At 40.7% G+C, this 22,339-nt stretch overlaps 1 protein-coding gene across 6 annotated transcripts in view; it reads left to right on the top strand.

Moving 5' to 3' along the window:
* IQSEC2 (IQ motif and Sec7 domain ArfGEF 2) overlaps positions 1–22,339 on the top strand; it is a 198,392-nt gene that overhangs the window by 128,389 nt on the left and 47,664 nt on the right. Inside the window, exon 1 of one of the 6 annotated variants that reach the window (XM_063432535.1) lies at positions 19,298–19,394. The exons of 4 other annotated variants lie outside the window; for them this stretch is intronic. In XM_063432535.1, coding sequence (XP_063288605.1) covers positions 19,312–19,394 — 83 coding nt within the window. In that variant the 5' untranslated portion in view covers positions 19,298–19,311. Of the gene's footprint in view, positions 1–19,297; positions 19,395–21,976; positions 22,131–22,339 lie in introns of those variants that run through there. One more of the 6 variants, XM_063432537.1, reaches the window with a different exon arrangement.

Genomic DNA, 22,339 nt, shown 5'->3' with positions numbered 1-22,339 from the left:
TCTCTGCTTTTGTGTAAGCGGGGTACAGCCCCTGTTTAACTTCTTACATTGGGAGTTGGAGTTGGGCCAGGGCCCTTCTAGCACTATATCTACAGTGCATTGTAGTGGTTATGGTGCTTAGAGTGTTCTGGTGCAATGGTAACCTAAAACTTTGAGAGGGGGAGAGAGAGAGAAAAAAGAAACAATAGTAAACCAGAAATCCCATTGGATAGCAATGGTGGTGGGAGGCAACTATCTTGGCTATTACTTTGTAACATAACATTCTGATAACATGCACAAGATAATCAAAACTACTGGTAAAACACAAGTGTCCATAGCACTAACACAGGCCGCAACACAAACGTATCTTGTTTGCAGCATTATGGGTAAGTTTTAAACAATAAACATGTGGGGTCTCTGTTTAACTCTAAACAGTCTTTCTAAACCCTCTCACATCCCTGGAATTGATTGAAGGCAACTTGCTTGAGATGTCTTGGCCGATTTTGGTACTCCTGCTCCTTATATTGAGGTCAAGCTCACTCTTTGGATTTCAGTCATAACTTTTTTTTTTTTAAATTCTTTATTTTATTCGTGCATAGGCTAAGAATACAAGATTGCACTGCCACAACAGCTGGTGCGTGAATAACTTCAAATAGAATATAACAATTGTGTGACATGAGGAACCATGCACATTTTATAATGTGAAGGGAAAGGCATGGTTACAAGAAGGGCCTATATGTCTCAGCAGTTAGTAGCATTAGAATTGGCTTGTCTTATAACCCTTAAGGTTAGCATGCTTAGGTAATATAGGTAGGTGGAGTTTATTATGTAGAGTCTCATCGCATTAATATCTAGGCTTATAATAAGATAACTGCACGCTTCCCAGGTATAACCAGCTCCTGGTCAATTGTAGGTTAACATTGAAACATTCAGGCAATTTTGATATATATATCGCTTTTCAGATGGGAAGCATGTTAGGTCGTTAGGTAAGGTTACTCCTTGTATAGGTAACTAGAGCAGAAAACCATATCGTGTTATGCCACTGGGTAGTAACCAATTACACAAAATATAAAAATACACAAAATATAAAAAACAAATGCCACTGGGTAGGACTGAGTGTAAAAAGAAAGAAAATAATGACTGTTTGTGCCACCGGAGTTGTAACATTTAAGTATTAAACTTCTAGTTCAGCTCGTAGAACACTGCTGGAGCCTAACTATGGGAGAATCCGCTACACTGGTAACTTCAAAACCGCTGCACTCTGCAAAAATATATATGGCTAATAACAGTGAGGCCACTAAACACCTCCAACAAGGTTTGTGTGTAAGTCAGTAAGTTCCCCATGAGGGTGACAAGGCTAGGGCCAGTCATAACTTTTTGACCCAAACCATTCACTCCTTCACACATCGGAAAGTATGATCTCCAGGCCAGCGCATTGACAGAGTTCCCCACAATAACATTATATCTCGGTGATGACAAGCTTAGAGGACATTGGCCAAGCTGGCTGCTGTCCTCAGACCTGCCTGCCTAATTGATATGACTTGTCACAAGTGGTTTATCTTCCTACGTGGGCTTAGCTGTGCTGTTTTCCAAGTCATAATAAGATTTGTGACTAAGGAATAAGATTTAGAATTACGGTACTTCGAAAACCTGTTATTCAAGTGATCTTTGACAGATTATTTTGGACAGCCCTGTTTCAATAGTGGAAAATGGATCTAATAAAAGTCTTAATATAACCACTATTTTACGTGTAAAACCTCCAGTACATCAATCATGAGTGTGTTCATCCTGCCTGTGTTTTTCTTGTAAATATCGATGTATGAATTGTGATAATACTAGAATATATATATCACGCACGCACGCGCGCACACTACACCATTGAAAACCTAACATTTTAATTTCTTTTCATACATTTTCTTTTAATTCTGCCAGCCTTATGTAGAGGTTACTCTACACAGCCACATGGTAATGCAGCTTCATTTCAGCAGAATAATATTATATCTACTGCTTTTAGATAATTTCATTTACAATACAATATTATTATTTTGCTAGAATTAAAAAAAAATTAACCTCGTAGAATGTAATAATGTAAGTGCAACAATGATTGGTTATCAAACCAGATTGGAACTCTAAAAAAAAAAAAAAGGTTCATTTATTTTGCTTTATGTATTGTAGCACTCCAAATCATTTTGTAACCGCCCTACATCAATTTTCAGAACACAATTACTTTTCATGAACTTCTTTCTCCGAAATATACCCTATTTTACTCCCATTTTCAATCAAGCTCAATCGTGAACTTTAAGTTAGCGTAGGCCAGATGTTTCCCATAAATGTTGTACTAGCCTTATGCAGAATGTAATCGAAACATTGCTTAAAGCCAAGGTTGGGCACAGTCTAGATTTTTAAAATTTTTCTTTTCTCACGTTCTACTCAGTGATCTTTAGATTGATTGATTGCTGTAATTAAAAAAAAGAAAAAAGAAAAAAGAAACATAGATTTTGAGAATGTATAACACAGTTATTAGTGGCATGTTTCGTTTAAATATAAGCTTATTGGTAATGTGTATTTTTTAGAGTTAAATTTTAAATTCACAGGAGAGCTAATAGAACTCTGTGATATAGCATTTAATGACCATTTTGAAATTCTGTGCATTCCTGCTATATTAAAAGACTGCATCTAAACATCCACATTCATTTATTAGGGAATGTTCTTCGTGACATCCATTTAAACCGAATTAAAATCTCTAAGATCTTGTAGAATGAGCTTACTCACTCGCCACTTTGTTTGTTGTAGGGCAAGTGCTCTCCCCAGTGTCCCACATCATGCATCTGCATGAACCTGAACCTATTGACTTTTCCACCCAATTGGCCATTTTCCCCCCAATAAAGGCAACAGAAAAAACAGTAGATACTCAGGACTTCCTGCACGTTACACCGTCAGAGTGCCCTTTATAATTAACTACTTATAATGCACTGTCGAATGTTATAGTGTAAATACTATAAATTTTAAATGGCCTTAATATTCCTGCTCGATGATCAATTTCCGATGTATGCATTAGCTTGATCTAAGATCTAACTAGCACAGTGTTGGCCCTCAGGGCAGCAGATATGCGTGCACAACCGACGTTCAGTATCCGGAAAGGGCATTTCTAAATGTATATTTTATTTCGAGAGTGCCAGTGGCACAAAAATTAAAGTGCATGTGATAGCTGACAGAACAGCTCTATTAGTCTCTCTGCGTTCCCCGCAGTGAAGATGTGCTGTCAGATTCAGTGAGCTATAATGCGTATCTTGGTAGAGTACATTGGCATGGTGTTTTCTGTTGGGAATAGGCTTCATTCAGTAGAGACATTGGCTCCTAAATCTATGTTGTAAAAAATAGAAGCTCACGAAAATGTTTAGCCATGAACTTTACACAATGTGGTTCTGCACTGTACAACTGGGATACACAAACTATATATTTGGCATTGTGTTTCGATCGAACTATTTACATAAACTGGTTACTTACCTTTCCTCAATCTCTTCCTCTTCTCCCCCTCTCTCAGGATCTGTTCTTCTTTTCTTCCTGTCTTCTTTAGTTTTCTTTAAAATCATAAGACAAAGTAGGGACTCTTTGCCTTATGGAGGATTCCTCCGCTTGACCAGCTCTGACCAGCGGAGGAGCAAAGTGTGCTTCATTTCCGCTGGTCAGAGCAATTTTCCCATAATCCTTACCTTTCCTCTGTGTTCCCGCGATGCTTCCTGTCATTTTAGACGAAACTGCCGAATTGCGTTCTAACTGAATGAGAACAGTATGTTAGTTTGTTTTAGAACGCAATTCGGCACTTTGTTCGTGTCGGAATTTCATTCTAATGAATGAAACTCCGATCCTATTCATTGCCGCGGCTGCATCTTAAACCAACCAATCAGAGTGTTCTAAGCCTAATTGCAGGGCGGGGTTTTTTATTTTATTTTATGTTCAACGGGTATGATGTTTTTTTATTTGGCCTTTTTTGGGGCTGAAAAATGAAGATTTTAGAAAAAAGAAGACGTCGAATGGCAAGTTTAATTTTACTTTACAGGTTAGTTATTTTATTCCCCCCCTCACTATTTTTTAGGGTGAGAGGGGTAGGTAGGTTTTTTTTTATTTGGGTGGGGGGGTGGGTGACTAGGGGCTTGGGGACACCGTCGCCTTTGATGGGGCGGGGGGATTTGACTTAGGGCCCCCACCCGCCGTCCAAGGGTGGGGGCCAGGGGGGAGGACAGTATGTTCCCCCTCCCCCTTATTATCATTATGGCCCCCACCCGCTGCCCAGGGGAGGGGGCCAAGGGGGGGAGGACAGTAGGTCCCACCTCATTATCATTATGGCCCCCACCCGCCGCCTGTGGGGGGGGACAGTAGGTCCCCCCCATTATCTTTATGGTCCCCACCCGCCGCCCAAGGGTGGGGAGGACAGTTGGTCGCCCCCCCCCCCTCATTATCATTAGGCGTGGGGGCCTGGGGGGGAGGACAGTAGGTCCTCCCCCTCATTATCTTCATGGCCCCCACTCGCCGCTCAGGGGTGGGGGCCGGGGGAGGACAATAGGTCCCCCCCCATTATGTAATTTTTTTTTTTCTACAGTGAGCAGCCACAGGCTGATATTCGGTGTTAGTTTGTTCGTCTGATTTTTCTATTCATTCATTCGTCTGTCTGACGAATGAATGAATAGATAAAATTCCCTTTCGCATGTCCAAGTGTTTCACTGGGCATGTGCAGGAATCTCACAGGCTATCTAGTGTGGGCAGATGACGTGTCCCACAGGGACTTCACCTACCCACACAAAGATGGCGGCGCCCTGAATAAAGATCGGGGCAGAAAATAAAGATTAAAAAAGAGGTAATCTGGGGGGTTTAGGGGCATTTGGGGGTAACTAAGGGGTCAATTGGATGTAGTGGAGACGGGAGGGGGGTAAAAAAACAAACAAACCCGGATTCGGCATGACAGTGCCGCTTTAAGTACAGTTTTTGTAAGCACCCCGATCATGAAAGATAAACATTAAGATACTTTGTAGGAAAGAGAAGGCAGAATAATAAAGTGTTTTTTAGCTCTGGTGGAACAAGGCTCGTTTTCACTTTTAACCAAGACCCTCATTCATTCTGATGTTTATTGATAACTTGTTCTAGAGCAAGCATGTCAAACTCAAAGTCTAGCACGGGCCAAATAAACAAGGTTTAAGTATATGTGGGCCACAAAAATTTTTCAGAGTGCAGGTTTATTTTGAAAAGTACAGTATAAAAAAAAAAGCACAGCCCTCTACTAAATCCCAGTCCCCACCATATACAAAATCCCAGCACCCCCCTCTAGCCAACAAGCAGACTCTACTGACATTGCCGCTGCCAGTATGTGACTCTTTAGTACGGCCTCTGGTATACCCCAAATGGTGTTGTCCGCACCCTGTGCCAAAACGGATCCTCCCGCTACTTCTTGAAACCCTGTGAAGGTGGAGCACATCAACGTCACGTTGGAATGTGACGTGGCGTGCCTCCGTGCACCTCCAGGTCCTCCACTGTCCAGCCGCGGCCATCGCAACACTGACCGACACACTCACTGACCGAAAGACACACACTCACATCATTGTATTTATTCATCACTGCTTGATGCGTGCAGTTTAGTGATGCCGGGTGCCAGAATGTGACATCCTATTCCGGCGCCTGGCATCCCTACAGACGGCGCGTGCAATGGAGCAGTGAAGAGCAGCTCCCTCGCTGCATCCATTTTCCTCTCCTCCCTGGCCAGGTAAATGTTAGCAGAGTAGGGACCTGCAATGTGGGGAAAGCAGGTGCCTACTCTACTTGGAACACGAAGCATGAACTCGCGGCTCACTGGTTTGACATGCTTGTTCTAGAGCCATGTCTCTGCCATATTTTTGTCCGCTTTCACTTTGGATAGCGTAAGCTTGTGTAGAAACATTGTGGTTCCTTATAGTCTAGTAGTCCCTGGGGCTCTGCTGCTTAGGACCAGTGAAGGTCTTAATAAGGCTGTCAGTTTTGCTGTGATTTTGAAGCCACTTCCTATTCTGGAAAGAGATCACTGCAGAAAGCTGAAAATTCTGGGAATTTGATTTGCAGAAAATGCAAATTTCAAAGCTTTTCTTTTGTAATTATTTTTTTTTTTTTTGTTCTACATAGTTTTATGTAATCTGTTAGAAAATGGGTTCCAACTTCAGCCATGACCTTCCCGCTAATCATAGATTGGAACCATGCTAAAACAAAATCAATGTTTTACCAGAAGATATATATATTTTTTTTTTATTAAGTAGATTGGGGCTCATACCTATCTTTGAGAGGCACGTGACCATTGTCTGTGCTTTGTTGGCAGTATTGTTTTATGTAAAATATAAAATATGCAACTTTAATGTACTCTGTTTTTTGTTTTTTATTATAATTATTATAAAACTTGATTCTTGAATTGTTTTGTTTCTGGGACGTTACACAATACAAATAAAGTATTAGCAGGTGACTTTAACAATCATTAGAACATGGGTGCCCTGAAGATATACTCCAGCAGAACTGTATCTCCCATGAAGCTCTTGGTGGATTTACCACTGCCAAAGCATCATGGGACTTGTAGTTTCTATCCTTTGAAAACCCCTACATTAGAACATATCCTGTAACCTTGGGAGGGATATAAATACTGCTGGGGTAAGAGCCAGGACGAGGGAGCATGCACAATGGATGCTACCGGTGAAATATAGCAGCAGGTGTGCCCAAAACATTTTGCTTGCTGAGAGCATTACACTGTGTGAGCGTCACAAAAGAGACATCAGAGAGAAAAGCTGAGAAGGAGATTGTTTTGTCTACTGTCCATATAAATGAGACTTTAACCAGGCAGATCCTCTTTTCAATCCTGTACTGCATTGGTGGTGATGTCATCTGTGCATTTACTCCCTGCAATAATAAAGACCTCAATGCAATATCCCGTCCTGCTTGAGATTAGTGGGATTTACACCTGCAACCCAGAACTGTAACTCCCACTAATATCAGCTGCATTTACTGTAAAGTCCTTCTGTAAACTGCACATTAATCACTACACGATCACTAAACTTTTTGTAACCCCAACACTACCCAAATTTAGAGCATACAATTTTTTGTATTGTTACCCTGAGAATGGACAGGGCGATGGCATAGTCCAACCCCCACGCAAATTACACATTTGTATTTTACCGCTTTGCTTATGCCATACCGTCATAGGCTAAGGAAGTCACAAAATTAAACTAAAATTTTAGCTATGCAAACCGCATCCTTCTAAGGATTTTTATAGACCATGGAAGACCGGGCAAACTTGCCAAGGCTGAATTTCCATTAGCCAATGGCTAGTGATCGAGTGGGAATATTGAGCCCTGCCCTAACTTACTGTACTATCACTAGACCCTGAAGGATTTTATAGTGTGAGGAATCCAAATCTATATTCCAATGGCTCTCCTATCCTTCGTGTGCATTAGAATGTTAAAACAAAAATGTAAACTCTTGTACCGAGAATGAGTGAATGTAATTCTGGAAATGTGCCTCCGAGATGATGGACTGATCCAAATCTCCTCATAAACCAGCATTGGGGACTTAAGGCGCATGCGTGGCACTTGACATAATCTGCCAATAATTGTCATAGCAAATCATTTGAATACAATGGTTCTCTATGACCAGCTGTGACCGCACCGCACTGTACATGCGCGCGTGTTGTCATTCTTCTCAGAGCCAGGAACTTACATTCCAGCTCTCCTATCCAGTGGGCTTGGAAGCGTGGCTTGATGCTGCACTTCCAAGCCTTTAAATGGCTAGAATATTACTTTTTGTGGTCAAATTAAAGAGGGAAGAAACATAAGCACTATAACAACTACTATACTAACCATTAACTCCAGCCTAAAACTATCAAGTAATGTAATTTTTGGCGAACTTGTTTTTGGAAAAATGTATAAACCTATTATTGGGTATTATATCATCTCCAGAACCACTGAAAAACATTTTTTCCCCATAATGCACCATTAAGAGTTATATAATGTTATATCTGATTTTATACCTGCAGTTAATTAAGTCTGCCCTCCTCAATTTAAGGACTTTGTTTTGAAAATTAAAATTATCTGCGGTCTTCTTCCACAGAGCGATTTGTAGTGTTATATAATCTCCCGCTCTCCAGAGGCACGTGTAATTTGTCAATGTTCTGGAGCGCAACGTTCGCTGCGGTAGCTGCTCCTAGAGAATTTTAGAATCTCATTAAAGATTTACCCTTTAACTGGCTTGCTGGGATATGCGTCGTACTGTGCTGCACATGTCGCCAGCACATAATGAGTTAAAACCCCTTTGCTATTTAAATCGAGCTAGAAGACAAGATGGTATATAGAATTGCAAAAGCTATCTGTATCTCCTAATTGCACATTTGCAAGCGGGAAAAAATTTTTTTCCTGTAATGTGTGACGTGTTTAGTTTGATGGAAGTCACTCTTGTCAAATAGTTAAGCTTTATTCCCAATGCAGATCCCCGGAGCAGCGTACAAATTAGACTGTATCAGAATGCTTTGGTTCTTGATTCATGTTTTGGTTAAATAATTCCCAAGCCATTTAATTGCATCCTTTTGAGAAATTGTAGCTTGCTAGGAAGTGAAGGAACATATTATGAATACACAAACTAACACATGTAATATATAGTGGGTCAGAGCATCTCCAAAAGTCTTGTGGGATGTTCCCAGGATGCAGTTGCCCTCCCTTGCACCATTTTTACCTACCAAAAATGGTGCACAGGAGGGCAACCGGTGAACCGATGGGTCATGGGTGCCCAAGGATCATTGATGCACATGGGGAATGAAAGCTAGCCTATCTGGCCCGATCACACGGAAGAGCTACTGTAGCGTAAATTATAGAACAATTTTTAATGCTGGCCATGAAATAAATGTCAGAACACCCAGTGCATCACAGTTTGCTGCGAATTGGGCTGCATAGTCACAGACTGGTCAGAGTGCCCATGATGACTTCTGTCCACCACTAAAAGCACCTTCAATGGGGGCATGAGTGTCAGAACAGGACCATGGAAATGGAAGAACGTTGCCTGGTCAGATGAATCTTGTTTTCTCTCAGATCAGGTGGATGGCTGGGTGTATGTGCGTCATTTACCTGGGAAAGAGATGGCAGAAGGATGCAATGTGGGGAAAAGGGCAGGCTGACAGAGACCGTGTTAAGCTCTGGGCAATGTTCTGCTGGGAAACCTTGGATTCTGGCTATCATGTGGATGTTACTTTGACTTGTACCACCTACGTAGAGAGTGTTGCAGATCACGTATACCCCTTCATGACAGTGGTGTTCCCCGATTGCAGTGACCTCTTACAGTAAAATAATAAACACTGCCACACTGCAAAAATGGTTTCAGGAATGGTTTGAGGAACATTGCAAAGAATTCAAGGTGTTGCCTTGACCTCCAAATTCTCCAGATCTTAATCCAACTGAATATCTGTGGGATGTGCTGGAACAAGTCCGACCCATGAAGGCCCAACCTCACAACTTGCAGGACTTAAAGGATCTGCTGCTAGTGTCTTGGTGCCAGATACCACAGGACATGTTCAGAGGTCTTGTGAAGTCCATGACTTGATGCATCAGAGCTGTTTTGGCAGCACGAGAGGGGCCTGCATGGTATTAAGCAGATTGTTTTAATGTTGTGGCTGATCGGTGTATTAAATGTGTTTATATAATATGCTCTATACTCCTCCTTGTCACCAATCACAATTGTGTCGCAATGGAAAATTACTATATAGTTTAGGAATGCTGATATGGGCAGCACAGCATTTGGTCCTTTTTGTACAGAGAAGGTGTATAAATTCATATAATGCACCTAGGTACGGTACAGTATGAAATTCTGGAGTCCACTTGGTGCCAGTCTACTCCATCAAGAGCCGATTTAATGCACTGCAACCTCTAAAACAATATGTAGTGCCTATGGTATATAGCTAGCTCATTTGACTGCTAACCAGCAATATGTTCAGGCTCTGTGCTAAGGCCCCAAATTATGTCTATAGACCTACTTCTGGACTGTTTGTTTTGGGGCATTCATCAATTCTTGTTTTGTTACTTCAACAATTGGAAATGACTCCTCTCTAAAAGTGGCAGCTCCTCGCGCCCTCACTCTTTGAATGCGTTATAAGGACTTACTGGGGCACATAGTACAGTCAGGTAAGTATGCAACAATATGCATTTACCTCTACTGCTCTTTTGACTACCGGTCGAAGTTATTGCCAGTGATGTTTTGTGCAAACTTGTGCCAGTTACGCATGTGGAGAAAAAGGAAAGGTGCTTTGTGCGTAAAAAAAAGCGCTTGGAATAACAGTATTTTGTGGTGCTTCAACACTCTAGTGGGTTTCTTTCTTTCCCAAATATAAATATACATATACAAACAAGATCATTGGAAGGATAGACCACCACTAATCTATAGAGTGGAGCACATAAAGTGGTGTGTGTGTGTGTGTGTATATATTGATACACCTACCCCTAATTGGGGAACAGCAGATATAGTTTGTGTCCTAAAAAGAAAAAAGACCTCTATTGTGCAGATCAATAGTATAGTTAAGACCCTATATCACATGCTTCTGAGCCAGATATGACAGGCTCGGGTCGTATTTGCAGTAGTGTACTCAGGTGACACAATCCCCCCTTCTGATACTGTGTACTCTCAGGGAGACAAAAGGGTGAAATAAATAGGAGATAATCCCCCTAGTGTTATACAGTAAAACTTCCAGGTAATTTCATATATACCATAAATGACTGCCCACCTTTGCTAGAGCCCAAGAAACCTGGCTCTAGGCGTATTCGCTTATGTGGCACTTCCTTGGAAGCAGATAGTTTGGAGGCTTGAGGGACTTTTGTATAAATGTATTTGGATATTGGCAAGGTTAAAAATAACAAATAATAAAATACAGCGAAAGTGCTTTGAAGTCCTATGGCTCTCCTCCTCCCGAGACACGTTTCACTCGTCCACCGGGCTTTTTCAATCGGTAACGTACTGCTTCATCATCCTGGTTTAAAAACCTTCCTCCTTCTTCTTCATTGGTCGATAGTCAGTTGATATATCCAATAAAGTTGGGGGCGTGTGAATGTTCAATTATGTTTTCTATGGTCGTCAAATTGCGAATAAGAAGTGGCTGAACGTGTCTATTCCTGGTTGCGTTACGCCATATTGATTAAGGGCAAATTCCCTCTTTCGGCATTAACACGTACATGTCATGACGAGGTTCTTCTATTAATAAGGTCGACATTTAATGTTATGGGCTTCATTGTGAGGACGCATCCATAAAGCCCCTGTGTTCACCTTTTTGTCTTTGTAAACGTACACATCAAAGTGTCAGAAAGGGGGATTGTGTCACCTGAGTACACTACTGCATGTGAGTTAAACCATCATCACATCATATAGGGTCTTAACTAAACCAGTATATCTATATCCTTGTAATATTGAGTATACAGGGGCATAGATATTGATCAAAATACAAAGTGCTAAATACAAAATTGTAGATATAGCTTACAATGATAATAATAATAATAATCATAATAATAATAAAAAATGCATAAAAATATTAATGCTAATAAGCTGTTAAACGGGCACAGCACAAAAATATAACAAATCTAGGTATCTTTCTAATAGACGTTGTTTACAAGAACATAGATAAAACTATGTTCTCATTCAGTCCATATGGGACCACAGTGTTCAGATGATGTATCCAAAAAGCTTCTCGTTGTAATAAACGACGTGATCTGTCTCCTCCCCGAGATAAAGGTGGTACATGTTCAATGGCAATGAACTGAAGTGTCGGTAGCTGATGTCCTGCCTCCAGAAAATGTGTCGCTACGGGTTTTCTCAGATCGTTGATCTCGATGTGCAATATTAATTGTGGAACGATGTCCTCGAATCCGATCTCTAAGTGTGAGGTCGGTTTTGCCGACATATGCCAAGCCACACGGACAGGTAATCAGATAGACTATATGGTCCGTGGTACAGGTAATATATTGTTTTATTTGATATCTTCTACCACTGTTTACATTTATAACATCCTCCTAGTTTTAATCGTGGTTTTTGTATAACACTGACTGGGATCACTTATAACTAATAAGTCACGTAGATTTTTATTTCTTTTAAAACTAATGATAGGTTTTTGATGGAACTTAGCTGGTAAGTTTCTATCTGCATCCAAAATATCCCAGTGTTTATAAATAGAACTACGGATTTTCCAAGTTTCAGAGTGGTATGTCAATGGTAAAGTGTTCCGATCAGATTCTTTCCTGTACAGTTTGTGTCCAATCATGTTACCCTTTCTGAAAATGGTGACATCCAAGAATTCAATGAACTCATGATGCCAAGCTGATGTCAGCTTCACTGGTAGAGGAGAGGAATTAATTTCTTGTACCATCACTTGAAGTTGATCAGGAGTCCCTTTCCAAATAATAAGAATGTCGTCCACAAAACGTAGATACTTAATAATATGTTGTTGGTATTTAGATAATATAAATTCTTGTTCAAAACAAAACATGAACACATTCGCGTAAGAGGGCGCCATCACCGCCCCCATGGCTGTTCCAGAGACTTGCAGGTAAAAAGCATCTTGAAATTTGAAATAGTTGCATGTTAGTGCAATCTTAAGAAATTCCAATAAGTATTCTATTGGTGGACCTTGGTACACTGATGACTTACAGAGTACTTCACGGACTGATTGTATCCCTTCTTGGTGTGGAATGATGGTGTATAAACGTTGTACATCAAGTGTGACAAATAATGTTTCCATGTCATCTAGTATCACTGTAGCCATCTGTTGTAAAAGATCCCGTGTATCTCTCAAACAAGTAGGTAGTAATTGTACACTCGTATTAATGTAAAAATCAACATACTTTGCTATCGGTTCTATTAACCCATTTCTAGCGGACACTATAGGTCTTCCAGGGGGGGTTGACCGAATCTTTGGGTATTTTTGGCAAATTGTATAAGACAGGGTGTTTGGGATGATTAATGAGGAGGCCTTTAGCTGTCCTTTCATCAAGATAGCCCGCTGTAGTCCCTAATTCAATGTGTTGTGTGATAATTCTCTTGAATTTATTTACAGGATCAAATATGATTCTGCGGTATACTTTTTCATCGTTTAATTGTCGTATAATTTCTTTCTTAGAATCATTGTATAACTGAATCACTATGGCGCCCCCCTTGTCCGCTGGACGGATGACAATCGAGGGGTCATGAATCAGGTCCTTTAGGGCGTTCTGTTCCTCGGTTAAATTTGATTTCAGCTGCCTGGAGGTGCTTAGAATCTGTTTAACATCATATTGTACCGCCTGTGTAAATGCCTTGATTGGTGGGATGGATATCTTTCTTCTCTTTAGATATTAACGGTACCACTGTTCTGGTAGGAGATTCTCTCATAATTTCATTACAATATAGATTTCTCTGTATTTTATACAATTCGATTTCCATATCAAATAGAGCAGGTTTTCTGGTTGGCACAAAAGTTAGCCCCCTATTTAGTAACGAATGATGGTGTGGTGTCAATATTTTGTCTGATAAATTAAAGACTACTGTCTTCGCCTCCGTAGAGGGGGTTTTCTTCTGGTGCTTGTATTTCTTGTAGTTATTTTTTTCCTCTTCGTATCGGTCTGTTCCTCTAATGTTTGGGGCATATTATTGATTTCAGCTTGTTTGTCTCTCTCCCACCTTTTATTCACACGTGGCTCTCTGTATGGAGACTCTATTATCTGTGATATTTCTAATGACAGTAAGACTAAATTTATAAATGTATCCCTTGTTTGTTTTAATAGACAGTGGGTATTTGATATACAGTAATAATGGATTCCACAGATTATTGTCCCATACAGATACTATATATCCTTATCTATAGCTGAGACGCACTTCACTGATTTATTTGATCACATAGCGGTTTTTTTTTCTTCACTGCACTAGTTTGGTGTGTTTGACACCTAGACCACTTGTATATACACCTTGTGTAAGTCTCCTCTATAGTTGCTTTAGCCTCCGATGTTAGATTGATAGTGTGCAACTATCTTGAATCCCTCACTCTCATTCTCACTTCAGGTTGCTTAGCAACCGCTGTAATCTCCACGGGACGTAACGTCACGCAATATAACGTAATGAAGTCACCCGCGGCTTCTGCACACTTCCGGGTTCCGATCGCTTTGGGAGGGTTTCTGCACTTCACTGGATAAGCTATTAATCTGTATTCTTATAAATATGCACTTATTGAAATGTTGTATGCTCTGATCTTGAAAAAGACCTGAATAGGTCGAAACGTTGATCTTTTGAATTTTTGAAATTACGGACACAGTAAACTGAATATCACTTAAACCTAGGTGTGCGCCTATATCTTTCATATCTAAATATTTTCGCTGGCTGATTTTCACCCTGGTACATATTGGAAATTTGTATTTTTAAGGAAGAGTGCCAAACCTATATATATATATATATATATATATATATATATATATATCTATATATATATATATATCTATATACACCACTTGATGTACTCCACTCTATAGATTAGCGGTGGTCTATCCTTCCAATAATCTTGTTTGTATATGGAGAAAAAGGCTATACAAGTGCATGCGCGCTTGGCATTTCTTCAAAGGTCCACACAATGTTGGAATGTAAATGACAAAAAAATGTTTTTAAAAAAAATACAAAACATTGCAAATTAAAAAAAAAATAAAGCACCGTTCATTGCTAACTTTTAGTTACCTATTGTGCAAAAAAATCCATGTCCGTTTTAACTGGTTTGTCATTTCTGTGTAGTTTTTCTTCAATCCCCATTAACTAGAGCTGCTGAATGTGTGTTCTGTATAAATAATAATAATGCTTAATTGTGTACATGTCATCCTATTCATGTGCAGTGCTTTGTGTGAACAAAACAATCCGTGATCTCTGTACAAACATGTCCCTTCAGCCTGAAGCAGTCCCAATCCCTTCTTCCTGTAGAGAACATGCATGCATCACTTCTGCTGTTGGAATTACGTCTGTGAGTGTGGTGTCACGCATGTATTACCTGGACACTTATACGATTTGTGCAAGCTTTATTTTTAGCTGTTAGAATGGATTGCCGGCAAAGCATTCTTATTGGTGTAGTCACTCAGAGGAATGTAAGCAGATCCACATTCTCCGTGTGAAGGATATGACACTCTATTGCCTTGTCAAAGTGCGTTCCAAAGTACAGTAAGTAATCTCTACTCATTATCTGAAAACCTAAGCGTTCTTCACACGACGATTTCAGTGAGACACCAAGATCAGAAGCCATGGGCTCCTTGGGCTGATGAGTGTGGAACAAGGACTCGGTGGTCGTTGTGGATTTTTGCAGGGAATGGTTAGTACACTCACCGGGAGTAGTTTAATCCTTTAAGAACACAGGGTTTGGCAAATCCTTTTCTTGATTGGGATTTATACACTAAATACAGAATTGTAATGAATTGAAAATAAATTACAAAATATAAACAAGAAATAGTCAGGCTGTGACTATAACAAAGTTGGAGAATTATTCCAAATCAAAATTTTTGGCTTAAATTTGCACTTTTGTTTTCAATTCACTATAGTTCGGTCTGTCTTGACATGTCCTCGGTTGTGAATTGGTTAATTATGGCGGTATCCAGAGAAACAGAAGGGATCTGTTTTAGGACGCTTTTGGGTGTGTTTATATTTGGGATATGGCAAGAAATGAAATACAAAACATTGTTTGAGAAGGGGAACGAGGAATTCTGACGTACATGTCACATTACATAATACAGAATTAGAATGGTTTATCTATGAAACAAATTCATTTAAGGAAAATATTGCAGTAAATTATTATTTTTGTGTGTGGTAGATGGTCTGGTCTGCAATTTGAAGGGAAAGCTGGAGTTAATATTAATCTTTGCACTGTGGTGTGTTAAATGGTGAGATGAAAAATGTATGTAGATATTAAAAGATTTAATTTTTTTTTTTTACATTTTTTTTTTTAAAACCCAAGCTGCTGTAGAACTAACATTTCTGTCATACTTTGCCATTATGGGTGTTGTAGGTCTAAAGAAGTTGGAGAGTCTTGGGCTACTACTTCTTAAATTATTCTCAAGTCTTTGACCTTCCCTTGTCATCTTCTCCTTTACCTGTTGTGTCTTACATAGTTATTTACTAAGGCAAAAATTCAGTGAATTTGAAATTTAAGATCAAAATAGACCAACTGAACACAATTTCCACTATGTTTTTAGTTCAATCCCTCTATCCTTAAATTTGAAATTCACGTTGAATTTTTAATTTAGTGAACCATCCTGTCAGTCAGCTGTTTGTGAAAGGGAAGCGACTTCCGATGGCCCGTGTCTTCTGTAGTGCATCTGCTATTCCACTGAAAAAGTTGACATTTTGCATTACTATGGATTTATCTCTAAAATAAATCTTTGTTATTACAGCCTTTTCCTCTAAAAGTTATTTGAGCACCACCGACATCACAGAATGGAAAAATACATATCCCTGACCACGAATGCACTCGTCCCTCAGTTATCTCTAATAACTTAGCTCCAGTGTTATCATGTAAAGAAAGGCGAGGTAAAAGATCTCTCTAAACAGAGATTTAGGATAAATAGTATCAGCATCCACCCTACCTAGTAACACAGGTTTTCAGGATCTTCCTTGATGATTAGAGATGATTAAACTTCCTGGACAGGTTGTTCTGTCTTAATGACCCACACACTGAACCAGCTGTAATCATTTGAGAAACTATTGTTGATAAGAATTTATTGTCCATTGAAACATAGAAAGTGATGGCAGATAAGAGCAATTTGGTCCATCTAGTCGGCCCAAGATACTTTCATTAGTCCCTGGCATTATCTTATAGCTAGTATAGCCTTATGCCTATCCCACGCATGCTTAAACTCCCTCACTGTGTTAACCTCTACCACTTCAGCTGGAAGGCTATTTCATGCATCCACTACCCTCTCAGTAAAAACTAGTCAGATCGCTATTAGATCGCTGGCCTCCAGCTATGTTTGTTAAACAACTACGGAACTTGATATGTCTAACTCTGGTATAGAGTTTAAAAAGATCTTAGCGAAACTATCTTTAGGGTGGAAAACACAAAACTAGTTGTAGACTGTAGACGCAGGCAAACTGGGTCCGCCTAGTCTTTTGTTATAATGTGACTTTACTTATAATGTTAATTGTGTATTGTGTCTGCTTCGTGTGCAGATAGGCAGAATAGCACAGCTCCTTAAATAAACTAATCATCACTACAAATGTTGTAGGTTTGTAAAGTTCAGAGCTGTTTTTGGAACGTCTAAGAAGGGATTAGCAGCAAAGAGAATTTAATATTGTGGATTACAATGTTGGAATACTGCTCAGGTAATACGGAGTTATGTATAAACAGCAAGTCTGGAGCTAGACTCTAACCTTGGAATCGTCACTGTGGCAATCGCCTGATTATTCCACATTTCCCTTTTTGCCCCAAAATGGCGTGTTATATGAAAACCGCATTTAACTGTTGGTGAAGCAAGAAATGATGAGTGGTTTATATGACTTCGGTACAGAATGCTGGCACATTTAAAATGTACCACTATAAATATGTCACTCTCATTACAAAGTTGTGTTTGTGTTTTTTTTTTTTTTTGCTATAACGACATTTATTAAAGGGATCCTCCACTGCTCAGATGCAAAGAAAATAAAAATCACTGTTTAGTTAAAATGTATTTTATTTCATTATCCATTTTTTCATCTGGACTATATATAAAAACAGCTTGCAAAAGCTGCAGATCACTTGTTTGCAGCTGTTACATGCCCTCCCCTTCTAACCCCTCCCAGACTTTCTGTGGCTGTCCAATCACAGACTTCCCAATGCAGCTCAATGAGAAGTCTTTTCAAGGCAGGTGCCCTGGGCATTTGCTGCCTCTAGAGTTTAGTTGCATTAAGCTAACCAAACCAGGAAGTAACAGGATCCGTGTGACAGCCAAAGGGATGGGTCTAGGTTAATTTAGAAAAGTGTAAATTCTTTTATTTAAAATCTGCACTGTTTTGTAAAATTAAAAAAAAAAAAGTGCTTTCGCTGTTTTTATGTGAGATGCCTTGTAAACCAAATGGACACTCCTCTAATGTAATGTGGATGATAAAACTACTGTGGGCACCAGCGTACATCACTTTTCTTCTTGGGTTTCACCTAGCTGAGAGTGATAGGTGTTCTTGTCCACAACTTCTCGTGCATCACGGGTCTGCGCCCAGAAGTATAGTGGATCATTACAAGGGTGCCGTCACAGTGCACCATTTTGATATACCGGTAACTATTATAAAAGCACACTCTCTTTTGGGATTACAAGTCCCATCATCCCAGTCCCATCCTTCTAAAGCTAGTTGTGATAGACCCCTGGCCTTGCGTTACTGTAGACATTTTAGCACAGTAAGATCTTGGAGAGGGTTGAGGGAGCTGCAAGATAACATATCTCCGGGGTTTCAGAGCCGACCCCTGTGTGTGGGCTGTGTGTGACTAGGATCTGTGACACTGCAAGGAAGAAGCCGCTCAATACACAATGTGTCTTTGTTCTAGCACCGAGAGTGGAAGACTTGGATCAATGTGAAGTGCTAGGGATGTATCCGTGAGCAGGCAGCTGAGTGTCACGTTGGGCTTCTCACGGGTGCACTGAGCTGTCAAGACCTCGAGCTGTAGTGACACATCTCTGCACATCAGGCTGCTCATGTATTGTAGCACAGGCTCACAGTGTGGTAAATGTTTATTTGCCCTGAGCTTTCTACAGTAATTGTCATTTCTGCGGCCTGTGCTTATCTGGCTTTACACAGCTCGATGTCGTACAACAGTCGTTTAATACGGTGTTCCGCTCTATACGTTCTATACATTATTTCCACCTATATTCCTATCTTGGGGTACTTCATGCGTTGCCGCTTAACAAGATATTCAGAGGTTCCAAATTAAATTTAGCCTGGATGGCACTTTCCTCAGATGACTAGCAGTGGTGGCTAAACGTTGGCACTGCAACCATTGTGGACTACATTTCCCATGATGCTTTGTAAGCCGAATGACTAGATGAGCTTCATGGAATATGTAGTCTCCAGAAACTCCAGTGCTGGGTAGGAGATTTGTCACTTCTGGCCCCCGAAATACTCTCACGAGCTGCCTCTGGGGTATGTTTTTTTTTTTTTTTTTTGCTACTAGCACAGTGAGTGGCATTTTACCTTAAACAGGTGCAGTCCCCCTCCCCCCTCCCATGCTCCCTGCTGTTTCAGGTCTCAGCTAGTGGCAGTGTGACAGCCAGCAGGGCAGGGCTGGGGAACAGGAAGAGCCGGCAAAGGCACAAGGCAGTCACACGCTCACATGGAGGCACTATGGTGGGGATGCACACATTTCTCAGTAACTGCCAGTGCAGCTGTTACTTCTTATGGCTCCTGCTGCGCCGACTGGCTACCCGGTAAAGAGCATGTGTCCTCTATTCCTCTGAGCTTTAAGCTATCCTGCTTTCCCGTGTCACCTCTCCTTCACCTTTCCTGCTAAAACTGTCTCTGCTCGCTCTGCCTTCTTTTGTAATCTCTGCTCCACTGCTCTCTCTAGCGTGTTTTTGCCCATCTCCCAAGAGTCTCTCTGTGCCTTAACACTCACTTTCCGTTGGATGTTCCTTTGTGACTTGGCACTAGTGTCTAGTCCTCCTCTTCCCAATCTTTTACCTCTCATGTTTTTATATAAATACACTCTCTCTCTCTCTCTCTCTCTCTCTCTCTCTCGCACACTCTTGCCTGTCTCTCCCTCTCTCCAGCCTTAATCTCTCTCTCTCCTCCAGCCTTAATCTCTCTCTCTCCTCCAGCCTTACCCGTAGAGACTATTTGTACACAGGTCTTTGCATATGACTTGCACACACACTCACTTCTCTCTCCTATGTCTCTCCCTCCTCAGAGTCTCTGCACTCTCACTCTCTTAAATACCCCTTGGGAGTCTCTTTTACTTAGCCTCCTTTATAGTGCGTATCTCTGTCCACCATGTCTCTGTAAACCTCCACCCCCTTTCAGTTTATTTTTAAGGGGTCTCGCATTCCATCCTGCCTTTGAAGCTTGCTAATGATCTAGGGCTTGACATAAAACCAGTCTCCCTATTAATAGGCCTGCTGCTGTCTCCTGGGGCTCCTAGTGACTTTGCAGACATGAGTATATTGGAAAAACAATGCAAGCTAGCTATAAACATATACTGCAAGGTGCAAGTTGTCCTGTGTATGGGTAAACCGAAAGCAGTGCTCAGTCTTGATATAGTTGGTGGCAGGTAGATATCACTATAAGCCAGTAAGTGGCAGAGATATGATCACTTGGAAAGCATCTAATGCTGTATCATGCTCATTGATGAAGAATAGGTTCCCTTATGCCAGGATCTATTTAAGCTGGCAACCCAGTGTACTGTGGGGAGCCGTGATTGATTTGTACAGCAGTCGCTCTGCATAGCACACCCAGGAGGTGAAACAGAAGGCTAGGGAAAAATATGATGGAGTGTTATGTATCAAGATTCTGGAACAGAGTTTTGAGAAGTGGTGCAGTCAGCAGATTCAATCCTTGGTTACCATGGTAACTGCCTTGCTTTACAGTACTTGTGTCCAGAATTGCTTCATATACATAATTATTGTAGTCCATGGGAATCTCGCCAGCTGTTGGGAAACTACAAGTTTGGGAGTAATCCTCCCAAAAGACACAAGGTGTTTATCTGTGACTGGCTGAGGATCTTTTAGAGGAGTTGCAGTTAGAAACAGAGAGTTATGTTATCACTGGCTTGCAGGTTAATCAGATTTGGAAGAGCGAAAGAATTATGGAATTATGGTGGTAGCCAAGGCTAGGCAGGAGCTGACGACTGATATTTCTGTGTAGAAGACGCACAACTGGGGGTTAATTCTTTGTCTTCTACAATCTGTTATACTTACCACCCATTTCTATTGTTATACTTAAATTGAGGAACCCCAAGGTATACACCAGAAATGCGCACACACACATGTATATATTATTATTTTATTTTATTTTTTTAACATTTTGAAGTCCTTTATAGTTTTGTTAGTTTTTATATAACCTCTGTGAATTGCCTCCATACAAATGTATAAAATTAGTTTTCAAAGTGTACTGGGTATATGTGTGCACAAATAATTTAATAAGTCTAACGTATGTATTTTATGTATAACTATACATTAACCCACATATTGCCATCTTTCAGTCTCCATAGTGATGGGTACTACTGAACCCCTTATTTCTATTCTTCCTCTTTGATCACTCCTCCTCCTCGAGGAACCATGGCAACCCAATTCATCCCCATGGCAACTGCCTCCATGACTGACTGAGAATTTGTTGAAAAGATGATGCCCTGCTTGACTCCCCCTCCTTCTCTGTGGGTGCATATTAGGACTGTGTGGGGGATTCGGTTTATTACGGCTACATATTATTTTCATCCCATTCACACAGTTTTGCATTGATTGCCAGAGATTCCATGTGCCTTCTCATCACCGCTGTGGGCTCCCATGAGAAATGTCACATGTATGTGAAGGTAACGTTGCGCTACATGAGCAGAACCCATGCTGGTTAGCGTGGGATCTCTCATTTGCTCTGCAGTACAATAGAATCTTACTAGTAAAATGTTCTGTGCTGGTCTGTCCCTGCAGATAATGCATTGTTATGCCTTTTTATAATTTTTAGTCCAGTTTTGCAACTACATTCTTTTGTGTAATTGTTCACTCATTGGGATATTTGAGAGTTCCAACAGTAGATGCTGCAGAGTTCTAAATTCCATATATTTAATGGACCTTCCTTTGCATTGACTGTCACGTTATATAGAGCTGCTCTAGAACTGTTGCAGCTCTCTGCCCATCAGTCCTATAGTCCTTCACCTCACACCATCCATTTAAATAGCTTGTTTTGGTTCCTTCCTGTCCTATTCCTGATGCCCACCCCCATTCTCCGGGCTGTCATGGGCTGCTCCACCCCCCTTTTGGCTGCTGTCACCGCTGTGCTAAGCTCAGAGGCGGCAGTGCCGCTGATCTGTAAGGAAGGGGAACATCTGTGCCCTAGGTGGAAGCAGAAGTCTGCGAGCACTTTCAAGGAATCAATCCGACTTCAGTCTCTTGCAGCATGTGGTGCCTGCACTGTGCCTCCGACCGGACCCCCCGGATTCTACAGCATGGCCTCTGGTACGAAATATGTCTGCATTAATGTTTTGGTTACAGCATTCTGCTGTTTTTTAACCCAGAGATGCTGGACCTAAATATTGACCAATGAGAAAAAAAAATGTGCATCTGGTTTCAGTTGTGCGATTATAGTGTGGATTCTCTCATATGTCACTATGGAATTCATCACCGTTAAATGTCAGTTTGTTTCGATGCCAGCGAGAGGGTGTTTT

The sequence above is a fragment of the Pelobates fuscus genome, chromosome 9, assembly GCF_036172605.1.
Source record: "Pelobates fuscus isolate aPelFus1 chromosome 9, aPelFus1.pri, whole genome shotgun sequence".
NCBI lineage: Eukaryota > Metazoa > Chordata > Amphibia > Anura > Pelobatidae > Pelobates > Pelobates fuscus.
Note: the sequence above shows the minus strand (reverse complement) of the source record. Positions and strands in the feature narration are given on the sequence as shown.